Raw genomic sequence first — 20,958 nt, forward strand, 5'->3', positions numbered from 1 at the left:
CCCAATGCTGTCTGCGTTTGACCCAATTCTCACACTCTGCTGCTCCTCTAAGCTAAAAGCCGCCTACCCAACGCGGCTTGGGGAGTGACCCAGCGTTTTGGGTCCCCAATTCTAAAACTCTCTAATGAGTCACCACAGTTTTGCGCGTTAGGTGTTCGTACGTTACGACACCACCCTTACAATCAAGCGTACGTCGAGCGAGCTACTGATTGTGAAGATCATGTGGACTGCAGAGGACGCGCACTGAAAGAGCTAAGCGAGCTAGTTCTACTTGCTGTGTTTGTGCAGTGTGAAAGACCGGGAGGGGGAAAAAAACGGAACGCAAGAGCAATCGATTACATTTTAGTAATTGTTCAATTACTGCCGTTGCCCAGTAGTTAGCCACCGTAATCAAATACATTTGCATATGAAGTGATTGTAATTGATTACTATGTTTCTATAACCAGTACAAGTCTCACAATACCCCGATAAATGGTCGATGTACTACTTCGCAGCCGCACACATTACAGGCAGTTGCTCATGAAAATAGTGATGATTTAAAGCAAAGCCGTAGTAACTATATGCAGATGAGGAACTAGGTCCGTGTTCACGATTATAGAACCATGCTATGTGGCCTGTAAAAAAAAAAAGGAAACTAACCTGCGTTGAAGTGAGTGCAAGTTTCACATGACAGAGACTTTACAAAGGCTACGGCCAACTGCGGTGACATAAACACTATTGGAAAGTGCACAAAACAATACCGGTGCGAAAATCAACTTTCGCAAGCAATTAGCCATTGAAGTACATTTTTTTATATATATACTTTAAGATGAGTGAAACAAATTGCGTAATTTACCAACCATGGAATGTCCGAACAGGAAGACTGGTGTGCCCGGGAACTTCTGTTTGACCAAGTCGACGTGCGTCAAGATGTCGTCGACGTAGATGTCAGCCGATTTGACGATGGCTCGCGGACCTTCGCTTTTGCCATGGCCAACTGCGAAGCATATAGGACAGAATCGGGCTTATCGAAGGTCATCACTGTCGCGCGTCGAGAATTCCTAATGAGCATTGCATAATGAGAAGTGCTTCCTGGTAAACGCCCCGAATATATAACATCTGGGCGGTGTCATGAGAACCATCTTAGTATTGTCTCCAAGGTATGGCGGCTCTTACAGAAGCACATGAATTGCTGAGACGGACGTGTGTTAATTATACCCTGGGGCAAACTAGGAGCGTTGCGAAATCTAAGCACAAGAGGTTTCTACTGGGGCATCGTTTATGCTTGGCAAGTGCCGTCACGAATAAGGAAGTTAATTTGCAGATTCGAAGCTGCACTCGAACAGCCCCACACTTGGCCGATATATCATGCAGAGAAGCTGTAAATATTCATTAAGTGCGTGTGCACTAATATATCCGCCGTTAACTGAAGTGCGCTGTAGCTTTCCTCTGTCCTATAGGATTTCACAGAACTGTCGATGTCAAATCGCTCAAGAAACGTCAGATTAAAAATAAAAGGGAAAAAAAAAGCATCAGCTAAGTTGTGCGCCGTGCTCATGCCACTTTATTAACGGTTGTGTGTCGTTTCCTTCTAATCCTCCGTGTCACCTATACGCTGTTCTTAGTTTTTTCTGGCCTTTTCTTCAAAGTCGACATCCCTGCTCGTATTTTGCGGGGCTCTTATTCATTGGTAGAGCGATGTAAGAAATGCCGTAATTTACTGTCTTCTCATGACTGCCCTAATTTCACTTGTATTTCGTTTTTTAAACTACACGATGTGTTTACTTGCAACACACAACATTTTGCATCGTGTGGAAGCCTGAAAAGGTTTAAACATACGCCTTATCTAAGGCGTATATGGCTCTTTATCTAAGAGCGTGCGATGCCGAATACCATTTGACGGTAGAAAAGACAACACCCATGTCGATGCTGTTCTGGGCGCTGAATGTCAAATTTGCCTCTCAAATTCATCAAATGCCTTCCATTACACGGAACTTCTCATGGTCTCGGTTCTGCAAGGGGCTCAGACACGTGGCACTTATACCTTTCATAGCTTACGTCATCGACCGAGAAAGACACCGCGCATTGCAACATCTTCGTCCGCCCATATTTGGTAATCTGCATGTGCGCGTTCGTCTCGGACCCCAATCATTTCTAAATAAAGCGCAACCTACTTCTGCCGTATAGCTAGGGCTTGACGCAAAACCAGAGGAGTCGCGCGCCCAACGTCGAGAAGACAAAGCTGGCGCTATCGATCAAACGCATTTTCTGCGAAGACAATGCAATATGCACTGATAAGCTTTTTCTCGCGCTTCATTTTCAGCGACAAGCTATGCATGCTAAAGGTGAGCGCCGGTGTTATCATTAACACGAACACGTCAGTGATTGTATAATAACTTTACAAGAGTGCGAGGTTGGCATGTTAGTTACTCTCGAAATTAATATTTTGTCAATTGTTCTCCGTAAGCTTAGCAATCACACTGTAAAGAACCACCGGCATCGGTGATATTGAGCAGTGCGCTTTATACTACAAGCAGTACAGTTTCAACCGTATGTCTTTTAACTGTATGGCTTGTCGCCCATAATAGCCATACATATTTAACTGTATGGCTTGTATGGGCGAAACCAGGAAATTCGCAGGCTTAGGACGGAGTCGCTATATAGCGCAAGAGAAGGGTTATTGGGGATGGTTGGGTGAGGCATTTGTCCTGCAGAAGACATAAAGAGTCAGATGATGAGGATGATGATGATGCGTTTTCGCGAACCACACCAGCTTTAAATCATGAACAGCAATCTAGGCTCAGTGGGTTGTTATCTCTCTTTTTTTTCATGTTTACCAACAACAATAACACAGCATGGAAGTCACTACGCCATGGTAAAGTAAATGAACCACTGCCCTAGTTTTTCATCTACATTCAACGCGTGTCGATAAGTATCGAGGATGGACTGTGCCATAGTATCAGCCGCTCAGGTCATTCTCGGAAGCAAAGATCATGGGACTTCTGCCGAAGAACTAAGAGCACAAAAGCGCTAACGCTCTTCTTGAAAGCAACTGGGTTGTGCAAGCGCTTGCGACTACACCCGAGTGAACATTGACTAGTGGGTGTGCGTGTCCCCACGTTTAGGGTAGATAACCGGACGCGACCTTGTTTAGCCTTGCCTGCCTTACCGTTTATTTCGTAACGAGTGACCTTATATGCCCCAAAACGTTACACAAGAATACTTTTTTTTCGAATGCACGTTTCATTTCTATTTAATTTATGCCTCGCCATACAAGCTGCAGTAGCAGTAAGATAATTTGACTAGTTGATACAGAGTGCGCATACAGGATGGATCCAAATTTGGAAAGACGAGATCCGTAAGGCAAACGAAGGCTGTCGAAAATAAACGAAAACGAACGGGCGCACTACGCAGTTTTGCACGCCGGCCGCCACTCCAGTGTTTTGTATGACGTCTGATTGGAGCGCATGAACCACCGGCCGCCGTCTTCACGGAAATACCTGGGCACGAGCACGTGGTACAATCAAACTGAATTTCCTCTTTTTTCTTTTTTTGTATACTTCACATCTTTCGCATGACTTCGCATGGAAGTTCTCAATGAAGTAATGCGATATAGCGGAGAGTCACACTTCTACTTTTAATGCGCTCACTACACACCAGTGCACACCCACTGCATAAATATTTCCTCAACGCCTCTGGATGAAAGTACGGCTGCAGGCGTAAAAAATTAACAGTCACTTAAGTATCCTTACGTGATTTGAATGTGAAAGCATTATTGCTTCTCTAATTATGGTTACGTCCATGGTACGTGACGTCATACATTGTCACGCGTCCTCCACAACTCTACCTTAATTCACCTTAATCCACCTTGCTCTAATTTGTACCAACCTCATTCCACCTTAATCCGTCTTGCTCTAATTTTTACCAACTTTAATCCCCTTAAATCGACCTTAATTCACTTTACTCCGCCTTAAGTCACCTTACTACAACTTGTTCTAACTTTAATTCACTTTACCTCACTCCAATTCACCTAAAATTACTTTAATTCACATTATTTACCAATAATTACTACTAATTAACGTTATTGTAAGATTTACTATGTTCTGTCTTACTACTGACGTCACACAATACGCTCACCACGCCACATTGACTTTTTGGTACCACTCGTCGCGGACAACGCCGGCTTTTCTGCCTCGTGGGACATACAATGATTTCGCACTTATAAAAAAATGCGAGAAATAGCATCCGCCGGTCGAGATGAACAGAGGAGACATAAATTGCGGCGTCTCACTCCGGCACGATCACCCGAGCCGACACGGGTTCGACAGAGCGACGGCTACCACAACCCTCTCGTGCGCTTCCATCGGCGAGTGCAGCGGAGATCGTAAAACGCTACGGGTAAACAGCGTCACGTGGTGGAAAGCCTACACCACCGCGGAACCTTGCACCGTTGTGAACAAAGCGAGCCACGTGGGGATCCCCTGGCACAATTCCAGACGCCGGCAACGGGAAACTCGACACGGTTGCTTCCTCCCCACGCGGCGCTGTGGGCAACTTGATTGCCGCCGCCAGCGTCGGCACGTGTCGAGGTATCGCGCGGCATGCAAATTACCGACGTGAAGAACGTGCCGCAGAGCCCCGTCGTGTGTAAATTGCCACGCCCTCGGCGTAACGCCATAAACTATTACGAGTGCATGTAAAGTGGGCTATGCGGCCAAAAAGAAAAGAAAAATCTGAGGGAGGGGGGGAGAGATAAGGAACATGTGTCGTTGCAACTGTCCTGCGTAGAGCACGCACTTCAGCGTATCGTGTTCATCCATGTCGACAAATTTTGCGTGTACGCCCGATCCTCGCCTGTGTTGCGATGTCAAGATATGTACCTTCAACTGCAGGATGTTCCACAGATATGGAAAAAAAAAATTGAACTGCGGGTTGCGGGAAGCGATGATATATATTAGCAGTGCATTTTCCTTGACTGTATACACTGATTTCTTTCGGCGTTCTGCGCGTTCCGAGAAAAAAAAAAGATTTCGGTGATTCCACAACTAATATGTCCATCGATTCCAATTTAGTGCTGGGCCCGTCTCTCACACGGTAGCCTCGAGGAGACTCCCGCACTTCCACGGCATCGAATATGATCATCATCATCATCATCATCTTCACCATCATCACGCTATCTTATGTCCAGTGCGGGACGAAGGCCTCTCCTATCTATCTCCAGTTGCCATTGTTTAAAGGTGCCCCGGTTTCACAGCTCTTTACAGCCTATATTTCGCCCACCCCAGTGCAGGGTAGCAAACCGGAAACTCGCATCTGGTTAACCTACCTGCCTTTCCTCTCTTCTCTCTCTCTCTCTCTCTTAAAAACGGCCGGGCTCGGAAAAAGTCCTCCAATAGCAAGAATTGGCTCTTCCGCTCAGCGGTGGTGTCAAAGATGTACACATTTTGCTCACTAAACACGACCCCTCCTCTCGAATGCTGTCTTAGCCAGAAGGGTTAACCCGTCCGGCGCACAGGATGCGGGATTGCAGGGCATGGGAGCCAGAACTGCACCGCTAGGTTATAGTTTCCGCGAGAAACGTCGGACGAGGCTCCAGCACGTGTTCTCTCAGCGCTGCCGTTCATCCGCTCAGCGGTGCGTGTAAACGTATTCGTGTCGTCTGGCGCCGCTGCATTGAATCCAAGTCAGCGCCACAAGGAAATCTGCGCCGGCTGTCGTGGCTCGGGACATTTGCATGAGCGTCCATTAGCGAAGTCACGGTTAGGTAGGGCGCAGAGTACGTATGCGACCAGATTAAAGCAGAACCGTTAATGCCTTACCTAGTTTAGGTCAGACGGCACTACCAATTCTACCGCGCTGAGCTGATAATATGACTAGAACTGCACTGCGGCCCGTAATGGATACGTTACACTGTGCGAATGCACCGCCTAAGAGCTGCAGGAGAGATGTGAACGAGGCTAACCCGATATAGCTTACACTCGGGGACGCATTCCCGAGGCCACGGTTCACTTTTTCTTCGTGGCGTTCATTTTTCGTGGAGGGGGGGGGGGGGGGGGGGCGGTGTTTTACGGCTTGCATCTCACAAGTTCATCAGGATGTCGTTTTAGTAACAATTTTAGGGTGAGCGCTCCATTTTCCACGGAGTTCCTGTGTGTGGGGTACACGTCACTGAATACTGGGGGCATTTCTTGCAAAAGACCGTGAACATGGGTCCTTCGGAGATAATCGAGCGACACGGGCATTGAGCCTCGAAGGTATTGATCAACCTTTAAATATTTGTCACGTGGTTGCCTATGAATATTTATTTATAGACAGATGGACAGACACATACAGATGCAGACACACAGACCGACACGGACACAAAGGCACCGACAAAGACACAGACAGAGACACAGACAGGCACACAGACAGGCACACAGACAGAGACACAGACAGAGACACAGACAGAGACACAGACAGAGACACAGACAGAGACACAGACAGAGACACAGACAGAGACACAGAGTACCGGCTCTGACAGTGTCCCTGTACTCAGTGTACACTGAAAATGGACCTGGATGTCCTGTGAAAATTGTGTATACCAGTGATGACTACTGCTTTAGGTAGGCGGCGACAGGAATGAACGTACCGTGATCGTGAGCGAACACGTAGCATCCCAGCTCGACGAGCTTCCTGGCCAATGAGTCGTAGCAGGGGACGTGGCAGTGTTCGGCGTAGCCGTGGGCCAGGAACACCAGCGCCCTGCAACGGTGGCATACGGAAAGAGGACAGGTGAGGACCTACAATCGGCAATCACGTGATGTGAACGATGAAATAAGATTAAATCGGTGGGGTTAACCCACACAAAGCCCAAACACTGTTCCACATCAATGAAAGTTAGAACTTGATGTTTGTTTCGGGTCGTGGAGAGTGCAATCGTACCACCACCCCCCCCCCCCCCCCCAAAAAAAAAATAGCATAGCTTGCACAGGAGGTGCAATGCTAAAGAGACAGCGGAGCTGATGAGACCCTAGGTAGTCCTGGGTTTTGGGCTAGGCTAAGCACTGCCAAGTCATCCCCAGCATTTTAGGAAATTTATTGCGTATTGATCGATTAGCGCTTAGCTATTGATTGGCTATCGCAAGGTATTGGCAACGTATTTGGGTTAGGCTAAGCACTACCAAGTCATCCCCAGCACTTCCCGAAATTTATTGAATATTTGTCGATTATCAATTAGTTATTGATTTGCTATCGATTGGCTATCGATGACGTACTAAGCTTAAGTAGTCCCAACCATGCTTAGCTATACTTAGCCAGGCTCAGCTTCGCTAGTTCACAGGGGTATGTGCCATTGTGCTTGGACCCTTTCTGCACTACCGCCAGGATCGGCCCACATTTTTTGTGGACGACTAACGGAATAACGACCAGCTTAAACAGCTACGCTGTTAAAAAAGACAGAACGAAACCACCTAAAACTGCTATCTAATACTGACTCTTCGCTCCAACATTTCAGGAACATTATCATAGACTTTGCGTTATGTTTCCCGCTCTGAAATGTAAATTTTGCAGTGTCAAAGTCAGCGCATCAAAAACGATGTGCTGGGCTTCTCGGGGTCGACGTCCTGAAACTGCTCGGTGTGTTATGAAGGACGCCGTAGTGGAGGCCGCCGGAATAATCTTGACCACCTGGCGTTTCTTTAACGTGCACCTGTACGTAAGTACAAAACCGTTTTTTTTTTTTTTTTTTCATTGCGTCCCCATCGAAATGAGGCCGCGACGACCGGGTATCGAATCCTCGACCTCGTGCTCTGAAAATTTAAATTGCGGAAGAGACCCTTAACACACTCCTAACACATTGCCACCCTTACACAGTATCGAGATTGGAACCTTCCCTCTCGAAAACTGACGCTCTAATAAAATGCTGATGACGTCAGGACGTTTCCTTTCATGGTGTTGTCAACATCGGGAAAACTAATGACCGAAGTAAACAAATAGTTAGACGATGCGGTCGACCATTAGAGATGCCGAATAGGCGTCAAGGGAAAGGAAGCGCAGTCGAGCACGGCAGAAAATAGGGTGGGGTGACGAAATTAGGAAATTTGCAGGCTCAAGTTGGAATCAGATGGCGCAAGACAGGGGTAATTGGAAATCGCTGGGAGATGCAGTCATGCAGTTGACATAAAAATTGGCTGATGATAATGATGACACCAGTATAAACGTGAACACCCGATTTGCTTTTACAGCCTCCAGTTATTCTTACTCTTGCTCCAAGATAAACTTTCCAAGAGCGCGATTCTCAGTATGACAACTGCACAAAAAGAAAAAAAAAGAGTAGTGGGTGAAGTTCTGAACTTCTGAGTGCCATGTTTGCAAGAATCGATGTTGGAACGCACATTAGGTGCCACTTTTCACAGTGGCACAGAGTGCACATAGAGCGGACAAAATGTGGCACAATGTATATAATGTAGGGACTGCTCTCACTCTATCATCCCTTTTTCTCAATGCACGGTGGCAAACCGTATACGTGGGCCTGGTTAACACGTTTCAGCTCGAAGGAGCTGCAACTTAGCCACTTAGCCATGCCGGAACAGTGCTGCTTCTGCTTTGCGCGCAGCTAAGGCTCCGCTAGTCTTCTTCTGGGACACAAACCTCAACCAAACACTCTAGATGCTTGTTACCCTGTATGAATGCGCACGTTACTTGTGCATCTGTACTGTGCATGCATGGATTGATCATCTCGTGCATCACCATGTCATCTGGAGTAGTGGGCTAAAAGTCATGTGGCCAGGCAAGCATCTCCAGCCTACAGTAAAGTATGCCCCCCCACCCAGCTTTCTGTCTAATCTGGTTCGATTTATTTATTTATTATTGCGATAGCAATTATATGGACACTCAAAAGCAGATTTCTGCCGTCGGCGTCGCCGTCGCCGTCGCCGTGAGGTTCCGTATGACGTCATTTGGAGATGAAATCGTCGCCGCGCGCCGAACGCTGTATGTGCGAGTGAAAGGGCGCGAGGGGCGCGTCTTTCACGGGGAGTGAACGCACGGCGGAGAACAAACGCGCGTTCTGCGCCGTGCTCGCTTAAGGGCTGCAGAAGTAGGCGTCTCTTTTCTCCTTTACAATCACCATATATGTAGAGCAAACGCGCCTTCTTCGGACGCGCGAGAGGCCGTGGGGGAGGGGGAGGGAAGGGAGGCGACGTTTAGCTGCGGCACCAAGTGCCTATTTATATCAGAGGCTCCAGCAACAGTCACCAACGCCGCACGCATTTTGAGCTAACGCGGGCAAAACGCCGATGGCGTCGACAACAGTTCTGCGTGTTGTTGCTACCAAAGCCGCTCACCTTACTTCGTATGACATTGCTGTGTTATTACATTGTGCAGACCCTTAGGACCAGGCAGGTGAGCAATTTCAAAATTACAGATATAGTACAAAGAGCAACAATGGAAACTGTTTTGAGATTAGTGCAATAACAGGCACAATAAAATACAAAATACCAGCAATTAAATAATATACAAAAGAATGCAAAAGAACCACGGAACCTATTTCTAGGTATTTAGCTCACTGGCGATTCGCGAAAGAAAAAAAGAAAGCCTCGGCGTAGAATTTCTGTGTTAGCATGGACGCATGGAAAGCAACCATGCAACAAGCAACCATGGTTGCTTTCTAGGACACCTAGAAAGCAACCTATAAGCGACAGCACTTCGCGAGGCAGCCGTTTGCAATGTGCGGCAAGAGAGGGAGCAGAAACAGGTGCATCTGCATGCCCGACTGTTTGCGCGGCTGCGAATGTTCTAATACACGCAACAACAAAAAATACACGCAAAAACATGCACGCTAAAGCGAAATGCGTCCTATGACGGTAATGGATGCTGACGCTGCCGTGGCCACATCCTTGAACTTCATGTGAAAGTGCAGCGTATGTCTTACTGCTTTTTTTATGGTGTTGCCGGCATGGTTTTCACAGCCTCGCTCGGCTTTCACCAATGAACATCATCGCAAAGGGAAGAAATCATGTTGCGTAAGATTAAGCATAAACACCTCGTAGCGTCAAGCTCGCCGCTGCACCCCCATCGCGACAAGGAAAAGGAAAGTAGTTCTTGCGTTTCCATTTTTTCTTTTACCTTCTCACTTGCACTAGAGATTACACGAGTTACGTGGTCCCAATAGCAGTCGGCACCAACCGACCAGTTAGGGCAGACCAAATCCAAACATAACCGAATTTTCAAGACGTGGACTAACCTAATTGTGCGAGCAGTGTCCTTTTTTTATTATTTAAGTTTTCTGGTTTGGTTAGAATGGCGATTGTTAGCTGCATGAATTAATGAATTCTGTAGTTTTACGTGCCAAAACAACGATTCATTATCAGACGGGTCATAGTGGGAGACTCGGGATTACCTTTGACAACCAGGGTATCTTTACCGTGCCCCTATGCTTGGGATAGTGGCGTTTTTGCATTTCACCTCCATCGAATTTCGACTGTCACTGCCGGGATTGGATACCGCGACTATCAGTTAGCTGTATAAATTGATATCCATAAACCACAACATGTGGTTTATGGCTAGGCAAGCATGAAATGAAAAGACCAATGCCTTTCCTATGTTTTTTTTTTCTTTTCTTGCAAGTTTAACCAACATAGTCAGAGCTCGTCTTCTCACCGCGGTAACTTGATCCTCTCTCTACGGAGGTCACGAGATTCAGCAACACTGACTCAGTCCTGCATGAATGGCCTCTGTCTCCGCGTTGTTATTTCTTTTTGTGTTTTGTGAATAAGCTACCAGGTAAGTACATCAAATTAAAAGATGGCAGACGTGAAGTTTCAGAGAATTCCTTCGTTCAGAAGAGGTGTGTGCGTGTGTGTGTGCGTGCGTGTGTGCGTGCGTGTGTGCGTGTGCGTGTGCGTGTGTACCCACGGCATGGGTACACACACTGATCTTGTCACAAAACCTGTCTATGGTGATAACTCAGGACCAAGCCCTTCACACGCAAATGCTCCTTGATTTTCCACTTGTTCACTTACAGCTCACTAATAGTTAACTGTGCAACCGTCATGATGGTTGCTTTCTTTCGTTTTCTTTTTCTTCTTTTTTTTTTTTTTTGAAGATGTAGAAGCATGAGAAGGTGGGCTACGTCAGAGCCGGCAATACCCGAAAACCAGAATCATTACGCAACAAAAATTAAAATAAATATCTCAGAAAAACACGATACACACGCGAACATAATAAGCGCACAAAGATTCTCTCGTCTACTCTGTTTGTTGTCATGGTTTCTGTAGGATGTCTAAAGCTTACTTATTGCCCCCACTTTTTCAAGCACACAATCTGACCGAAAGAGGTCTCATGTGTATTATCAGTGCAGCCGACGGGACAGGTTTTTGTAGGAAAAAAAAAAAGCACTAACACATTTCTGCTGACGCCATGTTTCGCTATTAAAGCTTCAATTAAATTATGGGGTCTTACATGCCAAAACCACGATCTGATTATGAGGCACGCCGTAGTGGAGGACTCCGGGTTCATTTCGACCACCAGGTTATCTTTAACGTGCCCCCTATGCACAGGAGACACGGGTGTTTTCGCATTTCGGCCCCATCGAAATGCGGCGGCCGCGGCCGAGGATTCGATCCCGCGAACTCGTGCTTAGCAGCCCAACACCATAGCCACTGAGCAACCACGGCGGGTAGCTAATAATCCTCACTCAACCTTAACCAGGCAGCTTCGTCGCGACGAAGTTTAAAGTGCACGCCATGGTAGCAATGATAGAGGACACTGTCATGGTGGCATCGAGCTCTCCAGTGAAGCAACAGTTGAAGGAAAAAAAGCAAGGAACGGGACAATTTTTTTTTTCCTTTTTTGTTTTTTGCCATCGACCGCACGTACCTGACCACTTTCGTCATGCGAACACCTTTTCTCGGGAATCGAGGTAGCTGGCAAACGAAAAACAGCGCTCCACCTCCCAACGGGTGCAACTTGCGCGTAACGCCCAAGCGTGTTTTGCGCATTACTCTCGCCAACGGCTGCCCGGGACGCATTTATGAGGCAAAAATGCGGACGCCCGCTTACACGGGCACGCGACGCTTTCGACAGTCCTGAAGGCAGACACGCGATTCTTCGCTCCAACTCTTTCAGAGGCGGCCTACCGAGTACGCAACAAGGAAACTGTACGTGCTACAGAGCTACCTCGTCGACCGACTGACTCTTTTGTTTATTTTTATTAATCTTTTATTGTTTGTGTCGGCGTTTAATTCGGTGGATTATTGATTGTTCGATTGATTCAGAGGATGTCTGATTATTGATTCAGCGGATGTCCGATTGATTAACCAGATGTCCGATTGATTAACCGGATGATCTATTGATTAAGCGGATGATCTATTGATTAAGCGGATGATCTATTGATTCAGTGGATGCTCTATTGATTCAGTGGATGTCCAACTTTTTTTATCGGTAGCTTGATTGGTAGAATGAAAAAATATATTGAATTGTAGACTCCTTGGTAGATTGATAACTTGAGAGGTCGGTTGGTTGACTGGCTGGCTAGCTGGTCCGCAGGTAGAGCTTGACGTCCCAGAACAACACACGGGGCTATTAGAAAAGCTGTAGGTCGGCTCCGGATTAATCCTGACAACCTGGGATTCTTTATGACGTGCACCCATTGCTCAATGCACGCGTATTTTTTTTTTCTTCATTTCCCCCGCCACAGTATAAAGCGCGGAATCAAACCGACTACCTCGTACTGGGCAGCAAAACACACCACAGCCACTAAGTGGTCACAGAGGGCAGCACGGTATTGCTAAGCAGTGTAGCGTTTAGCACCATACTAACCGAACACCTGTGTATACCATGCATTGGGTGCACGTTAAAGAACCCCAGGTGGTCAAAATTAATCCAGAGTCCTCCAATACGGCGTGCCTCTTACTTATATCGTGGTTTCGGCACGCAAAACCTTAGAATTTGAATAATTATTTTAACCATTTAAGACACTGTGTATACAATTGTGCACGCCAAGAAAGTTCGTCAACAGCAATAGCATTCTTCAAAGTAATAGTACTTATAATGTGTGGCATACATCTTTAAACTGTGCTGATTGGAATGGTGTTGCAAGTGAAACGAGTGGGAAGGTAGACGGTTGTATGTATACTTGTTCGCTGCGACTACGTCTTTGTATGTGGTGGGTATAACCCTTTCAGTGTTTTTCGCAGTGTGTTGCATGAGGCATAATTTTGAAGTGCCTGGATAGGTGCTTTTAAAGCCTGCTAGACACGATATAGTTGATGTTCTGATATGTAACGTTGCTGTAGTGAGTTTTCGCATGGAGTCCATGTTCTGCCAACTCGACAAAACTCACTAAAGAATTCAAAATGCTTAATGTTTTTCTGCGGCTGTATGCCTTTTTTAATGATTCTGAATATGCGAGAAATGCGGTGAAAGTTTAGCTTTCAGTCAACGGAATTCATTGGCGTCTGAAAGGGTTAACACCAGCCGTATAATGCGAGGAGTAAGTACTGCCGAGAAAGTGCAAAGCCGGCTTCCCTCACACTGCACCGCACTAATAACGGTGTAGAGTGTGCCGCCGGTGACAGGCGGAAAGAAAAGCGCGCAGTCCACGATACAGCGATTTGCAACGCACGGCACGACATGTCGCGATGGAGAAATTGATTGCGCGTATACACGCAGGTACAACTTTTTCCTGGTTTGTCCTTTCTGCTTGTTACACGCAGAAAGAACACGTTTCACGTCTGACGGAAGCAGCAGAGGCTGCATAACGCCGGGAAATGCGGCCGTCCCTGTCGGTGTAGCTCAACCGACCCTTGAAGACGGGGCCATACGAGCAAATCGTGAAGCCGAGGCGCAAGCGACGTGTTCTTGCAGGAGCCGCGCTACTGCTCACGACTGATGCTTAGAGTGGCTGCGAAGGCTGTTCAGAAATTATTATTTTATAAATACCTTACAGGCCCAAAGGCATTAAGTAAAAAAACTTGTTGGGCAAGTTAGTACTGCCTCATACGACGAAAAGACGTAACACACCAAGGAAAAGACGGGCGAAATGAAAGAGCATTTTTTAAGCAAGGTTCAGGATTAGGAAGAATTGAACCGAAGGTAGGGCCCGCTATAGAAGAAATATATCTTAAAACGTGTTGTTGGGCTCTTTCCTTTCACCTGTCTTTTCCTTTGTGTGTTGCGTCTTTTCGTTGTATGAGGCATTAAGTAAGGGGGGTTTAGTTATTGCAATGAAAGAACAAGCAATCTCGTAAGGAACAGGGTTACAAAGCAAGTAAACAAGAAAACTCAACGCACCAAAGTAAATTGCAAAGTACAAAAAACGGTCCCAACAGTAGTGAACAAAAAAAAAAACGCAACACAACAGAATACGTTTGCGAAATAAGCAGTAAAAGAGCGTTTGACTGTAAGTGGAGAACAAAACGGAACACAGCGCGAAAATAAACAAAGCGAAAACAAACGACGAGACATGTTACAGCGCTATTGCAAAAAAAAAAATATGTACCTCAGCTTGTGGCGATACGTATTCAGGTTATTATCAGAGGCAACATCATCGGAATGATCATGCCAAATGCAGGTTGCCAACTTACTTGATAAAATTCTTTATTGGCTTTTAGCGATAGCCCAGTAGCCCTAGTCAGCAAATTCATCACATGCATGGGTTGACCAACTGATTTGTTTGTTGTTATTTATGACATGTTGATGATGATTAGTGGAATTTGATCACGCAGGGGCCAGGTCTGTCCAAAGAGCGCCAAGCAAGTACATGACATGTTGGCAACAAATGTCGCCGAGGATGTGTGCATCGTCCGCTCCCGCCGTCACTGCCCTGAAACCTCGACGTGCGCGTAGTTGACCTTCCAGCATTCCCTCCCCCCCCCCCCCCCTTTGCCCTCGCGCTTCTATCTCTAATTGTAATTCGTATACTCTGGCTTCGTGAATAGCGGACATGTGGCTGGCGCATCAGCCAATCACGAACGCGATCGCATGAATACACTATAGCCTAATGGCGCCGCGTGTCCATCAGCGTGAGGCGTTGTCCGCTCAGAATCGGGAAGCCAAAGGCGCCTGCTCGCTTTCATTCTAGTGCCAAATATTTCATACAGTAGAGAGAACCAGTGAAGCTATTTCAATTTTAGGTGTTGGGGTCGATGCTTGGCTTATGACCGCGAATACAAAAAAAAACTTTGGAGGAGCTTAAGTTTCGCCTTTAAGAGTAGAACGCGATAACATTAAAGGGTCCTTGACTGCTTCTCACGCTTCCCGGCAACTGCAGCTTATGTAAAGATAATGATTACTGGGAAACGCTTGCGGTGAACGCTATGCACGAAGGCGAGATTTCTGGTTCTTGTTTTATTTCTTTGTCCCGCACGGCCGGCGCCGCCTCTACCGCGGGTGCGAGTGCCATCTGGTGGTGCTGGAAGAAACCGAGCGGCGTGCGCCGCTCTTTGATTGGTAGAAACGCGCCGCGCTGTGATTGGTAAAAAATTTTCCCTCAAGCCAACGCCGGCGACGCCATGCTTTGTGCTTAACGGAGCCCTTAAAGCAGTCGCTTTAAAAAAACGGGAACACGACGATCGTCGTCGCTTACAGTGGCCGCCTTCCGTAATAATATGGACCATCAGATCCCTGTCGTGATGTCACTGTTTCCAGATTTATAGAAGCCTTATCTGCGAGTCGTTGCTCCACCGTCACAAGCACGCGCTATAGGTATACTGAGGCTATGCTGGAAGGTGCAGGCGAGAATGCTAAGGCGCGCCCGAAGAGCAGGAAACCTCTGAGGAACTGAATGGCGTTGGTTGTTAAAACCCAACAGTGACAGTACCTGTCGGATGACTAAAGCGTCTCGTCCAGCTCTTCACAGGAAACCAAATGCACTAACGCTGTGGAATCGGCAACCGGATGAACCTCACGCTGAAGGAAACGGCTCATCGTGGAACTGTCGGGGACGGTGAGCACTTGCTCGGGATGACTAATGGAGCCGTCCTCACTTGGTTTCGATCAGCTATACCCACCCCCCGTTCTCCTAACGCTGCGAGTGAACAAACTATGTCGATTTAGTAGCTAGCTGTTAGAATCTCGAAAAGTTTGCTAAAAGCGCGTTCATTTGGTTCCACTCTTAACCATAAGTCCTGTCTATCCTCGGTTTGTTTTATACGATTTCATATGTGGCCAAATGACCAAATGCGTGCTGATTATAGTGGCCAACAGCTGGCTATTACTAAAGATAGGTCACGGTTTGGTTAGCAAATGAACATATGATTATAATAACGAAAATTAACGTGAGAAGCTGCATTTTGCTCCATTTTTATGCACCTACTTTTGCCACGTTACCGCTCAAATGTTGGTCCAAGTTGAAAACCTAGATGCTAACGAAAAGTTGAAACCGCACCTTTGGAGCGAACTCTGCCAACGCTTCCCGTCCAGCCCAGCGAACGGAAGGCCCGACTATTCGTTCACTTAATCATTTTCGGCGGTTTCTGATTGATTTTTTTCTTTTTTTTTATCGGCAGAATACGTTAGTAGACCGACAGACGTGCTCAACCAAGTTTTCAGGATTTTTGACACGCTTTCCGTCTACCGTTATGTCTCAGGCTTTTTCAGCATTGTGAACTGAGCATGAAAATGCATGTCATCATCTTGAGAATGTCCTCACGAAATGCCAAGACAGACTGAAATCATCACTGACGGCATTCGATGGGAGATAATTCGGCTTAACTAAATTACAAGGACCGTGCCTAACAAATGCGTTAACAGCGTTTAAAAAAAAACGTTTCTTGAAGACAGTGGCATTTAGTTCGGCGGTATTACCGGATATACACCATACGATCATTTTCTAAAAAAAACTAAAAGCCTTGTTCATTTCAGTGGTTTACTTGTACCATAACTCCCAGCTGCGTGTGTAAAAAGCTGTTTCGTTCACACTGAGATATATATATATATATATATATATATATATATATATATATATATATATATATATATATATATATATATATATATACAGTTTCATTGTAATTTGTTTATACTGTTATGAAGATCATTGCATGTTATGCACACATTTGTGGTATATATTTACAGTATGTTATATGCGTGTGTCATGTCGCATGCTACGTTTCGTGTATATGTTAAGTGGGCAAAAGTATCGGAATGTATCGCAACTTATCTGAAACAAAAAATTGATGAGACAAGGAGTAGCGGGAGGATCATTTGTGTGCCAACGTCTCCTCTTTGTACAACTATTTATTTTTGTACAGCTTTTTTATTACCTTGCATAAAAGCCCAAGCGTGTGCGCTCTGTATTTTTCCGCTGGCATCGTTAAAAGAGGAATTTTCCTGTTTGCGCTCCGCTATGCCAACGACTACGAACTTGCACCACGGGGACCACCTCTGCTCCATTGTCCACTGGTCAGACATTAGGAAGCCAGGAGGCGAAAGTCGGACTCGACAGGGCTTGCCTTCATTGTTGTAGGATCTGTGCCGACGAGAAGGTCACGTGTGTACCGCATTTGTCCGAACAGAAGGAGACTATTGTTCCAAAGGACGGTGTATTATGCACGTTGGTAATCCATAATGAAACCCTTGACGGCGCGAAACAACACAAACTACGCAAGAATGATGCACAGACGAGCGCTGACTATCAACAGACAACTTTATTGAAAAAACACACATATATAAGAGCACGTGATAAGAACCGGAGACAGATTACCGTGCCAAATTTCTTTAGAGATTGATGTGATATGATTGATTGATATAGTCGTCTCCTGCTAAGTGTGCCTTCACATTGTCATTTTTTCGGTTTTTGTCACGTGCTTCATCGCTTATTTACATGCGTGCTTTCAATAAAGCTGTCTGTTGATAGCTCTTGTCCGTGTATATTTTCTGTGTCGTTCGTGTTATTTCGCTCTGTTTCCATTGCATCTCCGTGTGTGTTTCTTATTAATTATTGCATTGTAGACTTGCCTTGAGGCCTAATTTTGGTGTGTATTATGTGTCCGCTATAAGGCCTGTAACGCGGGAAACGGGGAAACGCGGGCGGCGTCGGCAGCAGCTCTGCGCGCTGCCTCGTTGGTGCTGCTACAATTTCTTTCTCTCTCTATCTCGCTCTCATTTTCTCTTTCTCTCTCCCGAGCATTCTCTCCTTCCCTCTCCTTAACGTTCCATGTCAAGGCAACATGTGCACGGCACAGAGAGGAGGCGAGGCACACGCCGCTCCACGAGGTGGTTGCTAGGCAACGCAGTGACGTCATAGCTCGACGAGGTTTTGCGGCAGTAGGCGGCACTTATTACGGTGAGCTAGAACAGCTTCGCTGTTAATAAGGCACGGACAATGCAGAGTTAAACGGGTGCTCAACTCGCAGCTTACGTATTTTGAGAAATGAACATTTATGGTCTGTACATGCGCAATGAAACGCCTCAAGGTGTTTAACGAACAGCACTCAGCAAGCCCGTTGTCAGAGGTAAACAAAAACATAACAAAAATAACTTTGGCTTGTTAACGATCACTTATCTCTAGTGCCTCTCACAGGCAGAGCTAATCGATGTGGGAATAAGCTACCCTTGGACAATGGACTGACGCAGAGAAAAAGCTAATCACAAGCTGCTGCCCACCTCGCTGGTAACAGGTAACAAAAATCGTATCTTTACAGCCAAACGCGCTCTTAGGCCACGTCTTAAGATTAGCCGAGCTAGTGTGCTCAAATTTATCATCGATTGAGATCCAGCGAGATGTACGCGTTACGCAGATGGACTCACCACAACCCTTTCTTTACCAAAGGCAACGAGGAATAAGGATTATAAACAGGGATAAGGTGCCTCAGAAAGGCTGGCCAACGTTTCGATAGGAGGACCTATCTTCGTCAAAGGCGAAGACAGCGCTTTCTGGGTGAACCCTGTCTAAAAAATTATATTATGGAATTTTACGTGCCAAAACCAAGATCTGATTATTAGGCACGCCGTAGGGGGGGACTCCGGAAAATTTGAACCACCTGGTGTTCCTTAACGTACACCTAAATTGAAGTATACACGGGTGTTTTCGCATTTCACCCCTATCGAAATGCGGCCGCAGTGGCCGGGATTCAATCCCGCGACCTCGTGCTTAGCAGCCCAACACGACAGGCACTAAGCAACCACGGCGGGCGAACCCTGACGGAGAGGTTTCACGAAAGCGGCCTTTCGCACTTGCGACCCTCAACACGTCGGTCTTGCGTAGGTGAAAACGCGGTATACCCAGTGTGCCGGTTCGCGCCGCCGATTGTTAGGCTCTGCCAGCGCTAGCGTTGCCGTTGTCGCTCACCGGCCTTTTGTTCTCCAGTTAATTGCGTCACGTTTCCCCGCCAGGGAAACAAGACAGGGAAGCACAAAAAGAGAAAATCCGAGCCGGAGAGGCGTTATCTCTTCTCTCCAGGAACTTGGCCGCCGTTTTTTTATTTATTTCGAGGTCTCCGTTTCCGAGGGGAGCCTCGGTAGGGATGTCCAAACGTTGATATACTTTTTTTGTGTGTGTGCACAAAATGGTCTGGTATGGTGACAAGATAACGCTATCATCGAGCCTGGGCGCTCACGTGTGCAGCTCTTTGCGCTCAGCTAGCGGCGCAGCTCAACAGTCTCAGTGTTGGTCGACTGCGGCAGCTTCGCACCTATACATGTCGCTCTGTGCGCCACTGTCTTGAAAAAATGTTTTTACCACAACTTGCAAAAAATAGAAAGACACAAGAAAAACGCATTTGGTAATTATATATATATATATATATATATATATATATATATATATATATTCCATCACGCCACTCCCATTACATCATTGTATAAGACATTGTATCTGTTGATTGCTTTGGATGCGGCAATGCAGCAGTTCACAAAATGTTGAGAAAATTGGTTCAATTTGCAGAGATGAGTAAGCAGGAGACTGAAATGTTTCGAGATGATGTGATGCTATCATCATTATCAATTTTTTTTCTTTTCTTGCGCAACGTGCACCACATGACCTGTCGCCTGGCAGCACTATTTCTATTTAACTCTCTTTTGACATTATGTAAATTTCGTTTGTAGGCGCCCTGTGTTCGACGTTTTCGTGATTATTGCAGTCGTCTGCTATTCCCTTTACTTTTTATATCTTTGTCGCAACTCGTTACACTCTATTCCCGCTTTCAGTACTTGCTTTCACAATTACGTTCTTCGCAGAAGCTGTTGTCAACGCATGTCATTGGAGGCGTGGTGCCCTTCAAGCTAATGTTGTCGGCGTTTCTTCCACGTTCCTAGCATGCCATGTTTGTAAACATGCGAAATAATGTTGGAGTAGTGTTGGTACACACTCGGCGAAAGGCGCTGCACTAGGAGCTCTCTTCGCACGTGTTCTTAACCCCGTACTCTGGAATCTTCCTCTACGCAGACCTGCAGCTTGACTCGATGAAGATTTAATGGCATCGTCTTTGAAGCGGGGCTGTGACCAATAGTCACTTAGCCTGCTTCATTTAATCAGGTATGCTATACATGTTTTTCATTCTTGCATTTTTGTATACATCTCCTTAATATTTTCTTTCTCTTCAAAACTTCTTTATCTACCTTCTACCGCTACCTATGCCTGTAACGGATCCGGTCGTATCAATATCTTCCCTGCTTTTTTTTCCACCAGTACTCTAAACTTCTCTTGCTTATCTCAACTGCTGACCTGTTGATGCTTCCATCCAATTGAAGTCCAAGCGCTTCTGGAAGGTGTACGTTACCCACGGTTCTCAATGGGTGAATCCATTCGCATTCCATTAGGATGTGCTGAGTGGTCTCCGCATTTTTGCTGCAGCAGACACCAGCCTCATCTTGTTTCGAGCTTCTGCTCAGGTATGTTTTTGTCCTTCGGCAACTACCTCGAGCCTCAAATAGCAAGGCACTGCTCTTTGTGCTATCGTACAGGTATTCGCTTGTAATTTCTTCCCATTCTTGTAAATCTGCATGTTCTTTTTTTTAACACGATAGCGTTGAGGGCCCCGTGTCGCAGAAAATCCGGCG

At 46.2% G+C, this 20,958-nt stretch overlaps 1 protein-coding gene across 4 annotated transcripts in view; it reads right to left on the bottom strand.

The window, feature by feature from the left end:
• The window catches only part of LOC119466444 (monoglyceride lipase-like), a 69,219-nt gene that overhangs the window by 16,405 nt on the left and 31,856 nt on the right, over positions 1-20,958 (bottom strand). For all 4 annotated transcript variants that reach the window (XM_049656813.1, XM_049656812.1, XM_037726956.2 and 1 more), the window contains 2 exons: positions 6,608-6,720; positions 840-976 (listed from right to left, as the gene is read on the bottom strand). In XM_049656813.1, the coding sequence (XP_049512770.1) occupies positions 840-976; positions 6,608-6,720 (250 nt within the window). The remainder of the gene's footprint in view (positions 1-839; positions 977-6,607; positions 6,721-20,958) is intronic.

Source organism: Dermacentor silvarum, chromosome 10 (genome assembly GCF_013339745.2).
Source record: "Dermacentor silvarum isolate Dsil-2018 chromosome 10, BIME_Dsil_1.4, whole genome shotgun sequence".
Lineage (NCBI taxonomy): Eukaryota > Metazoa > Arthropoda > Arachnida > Ixodida > Ixodidae > Dermacentor > Dermacentor silvarum.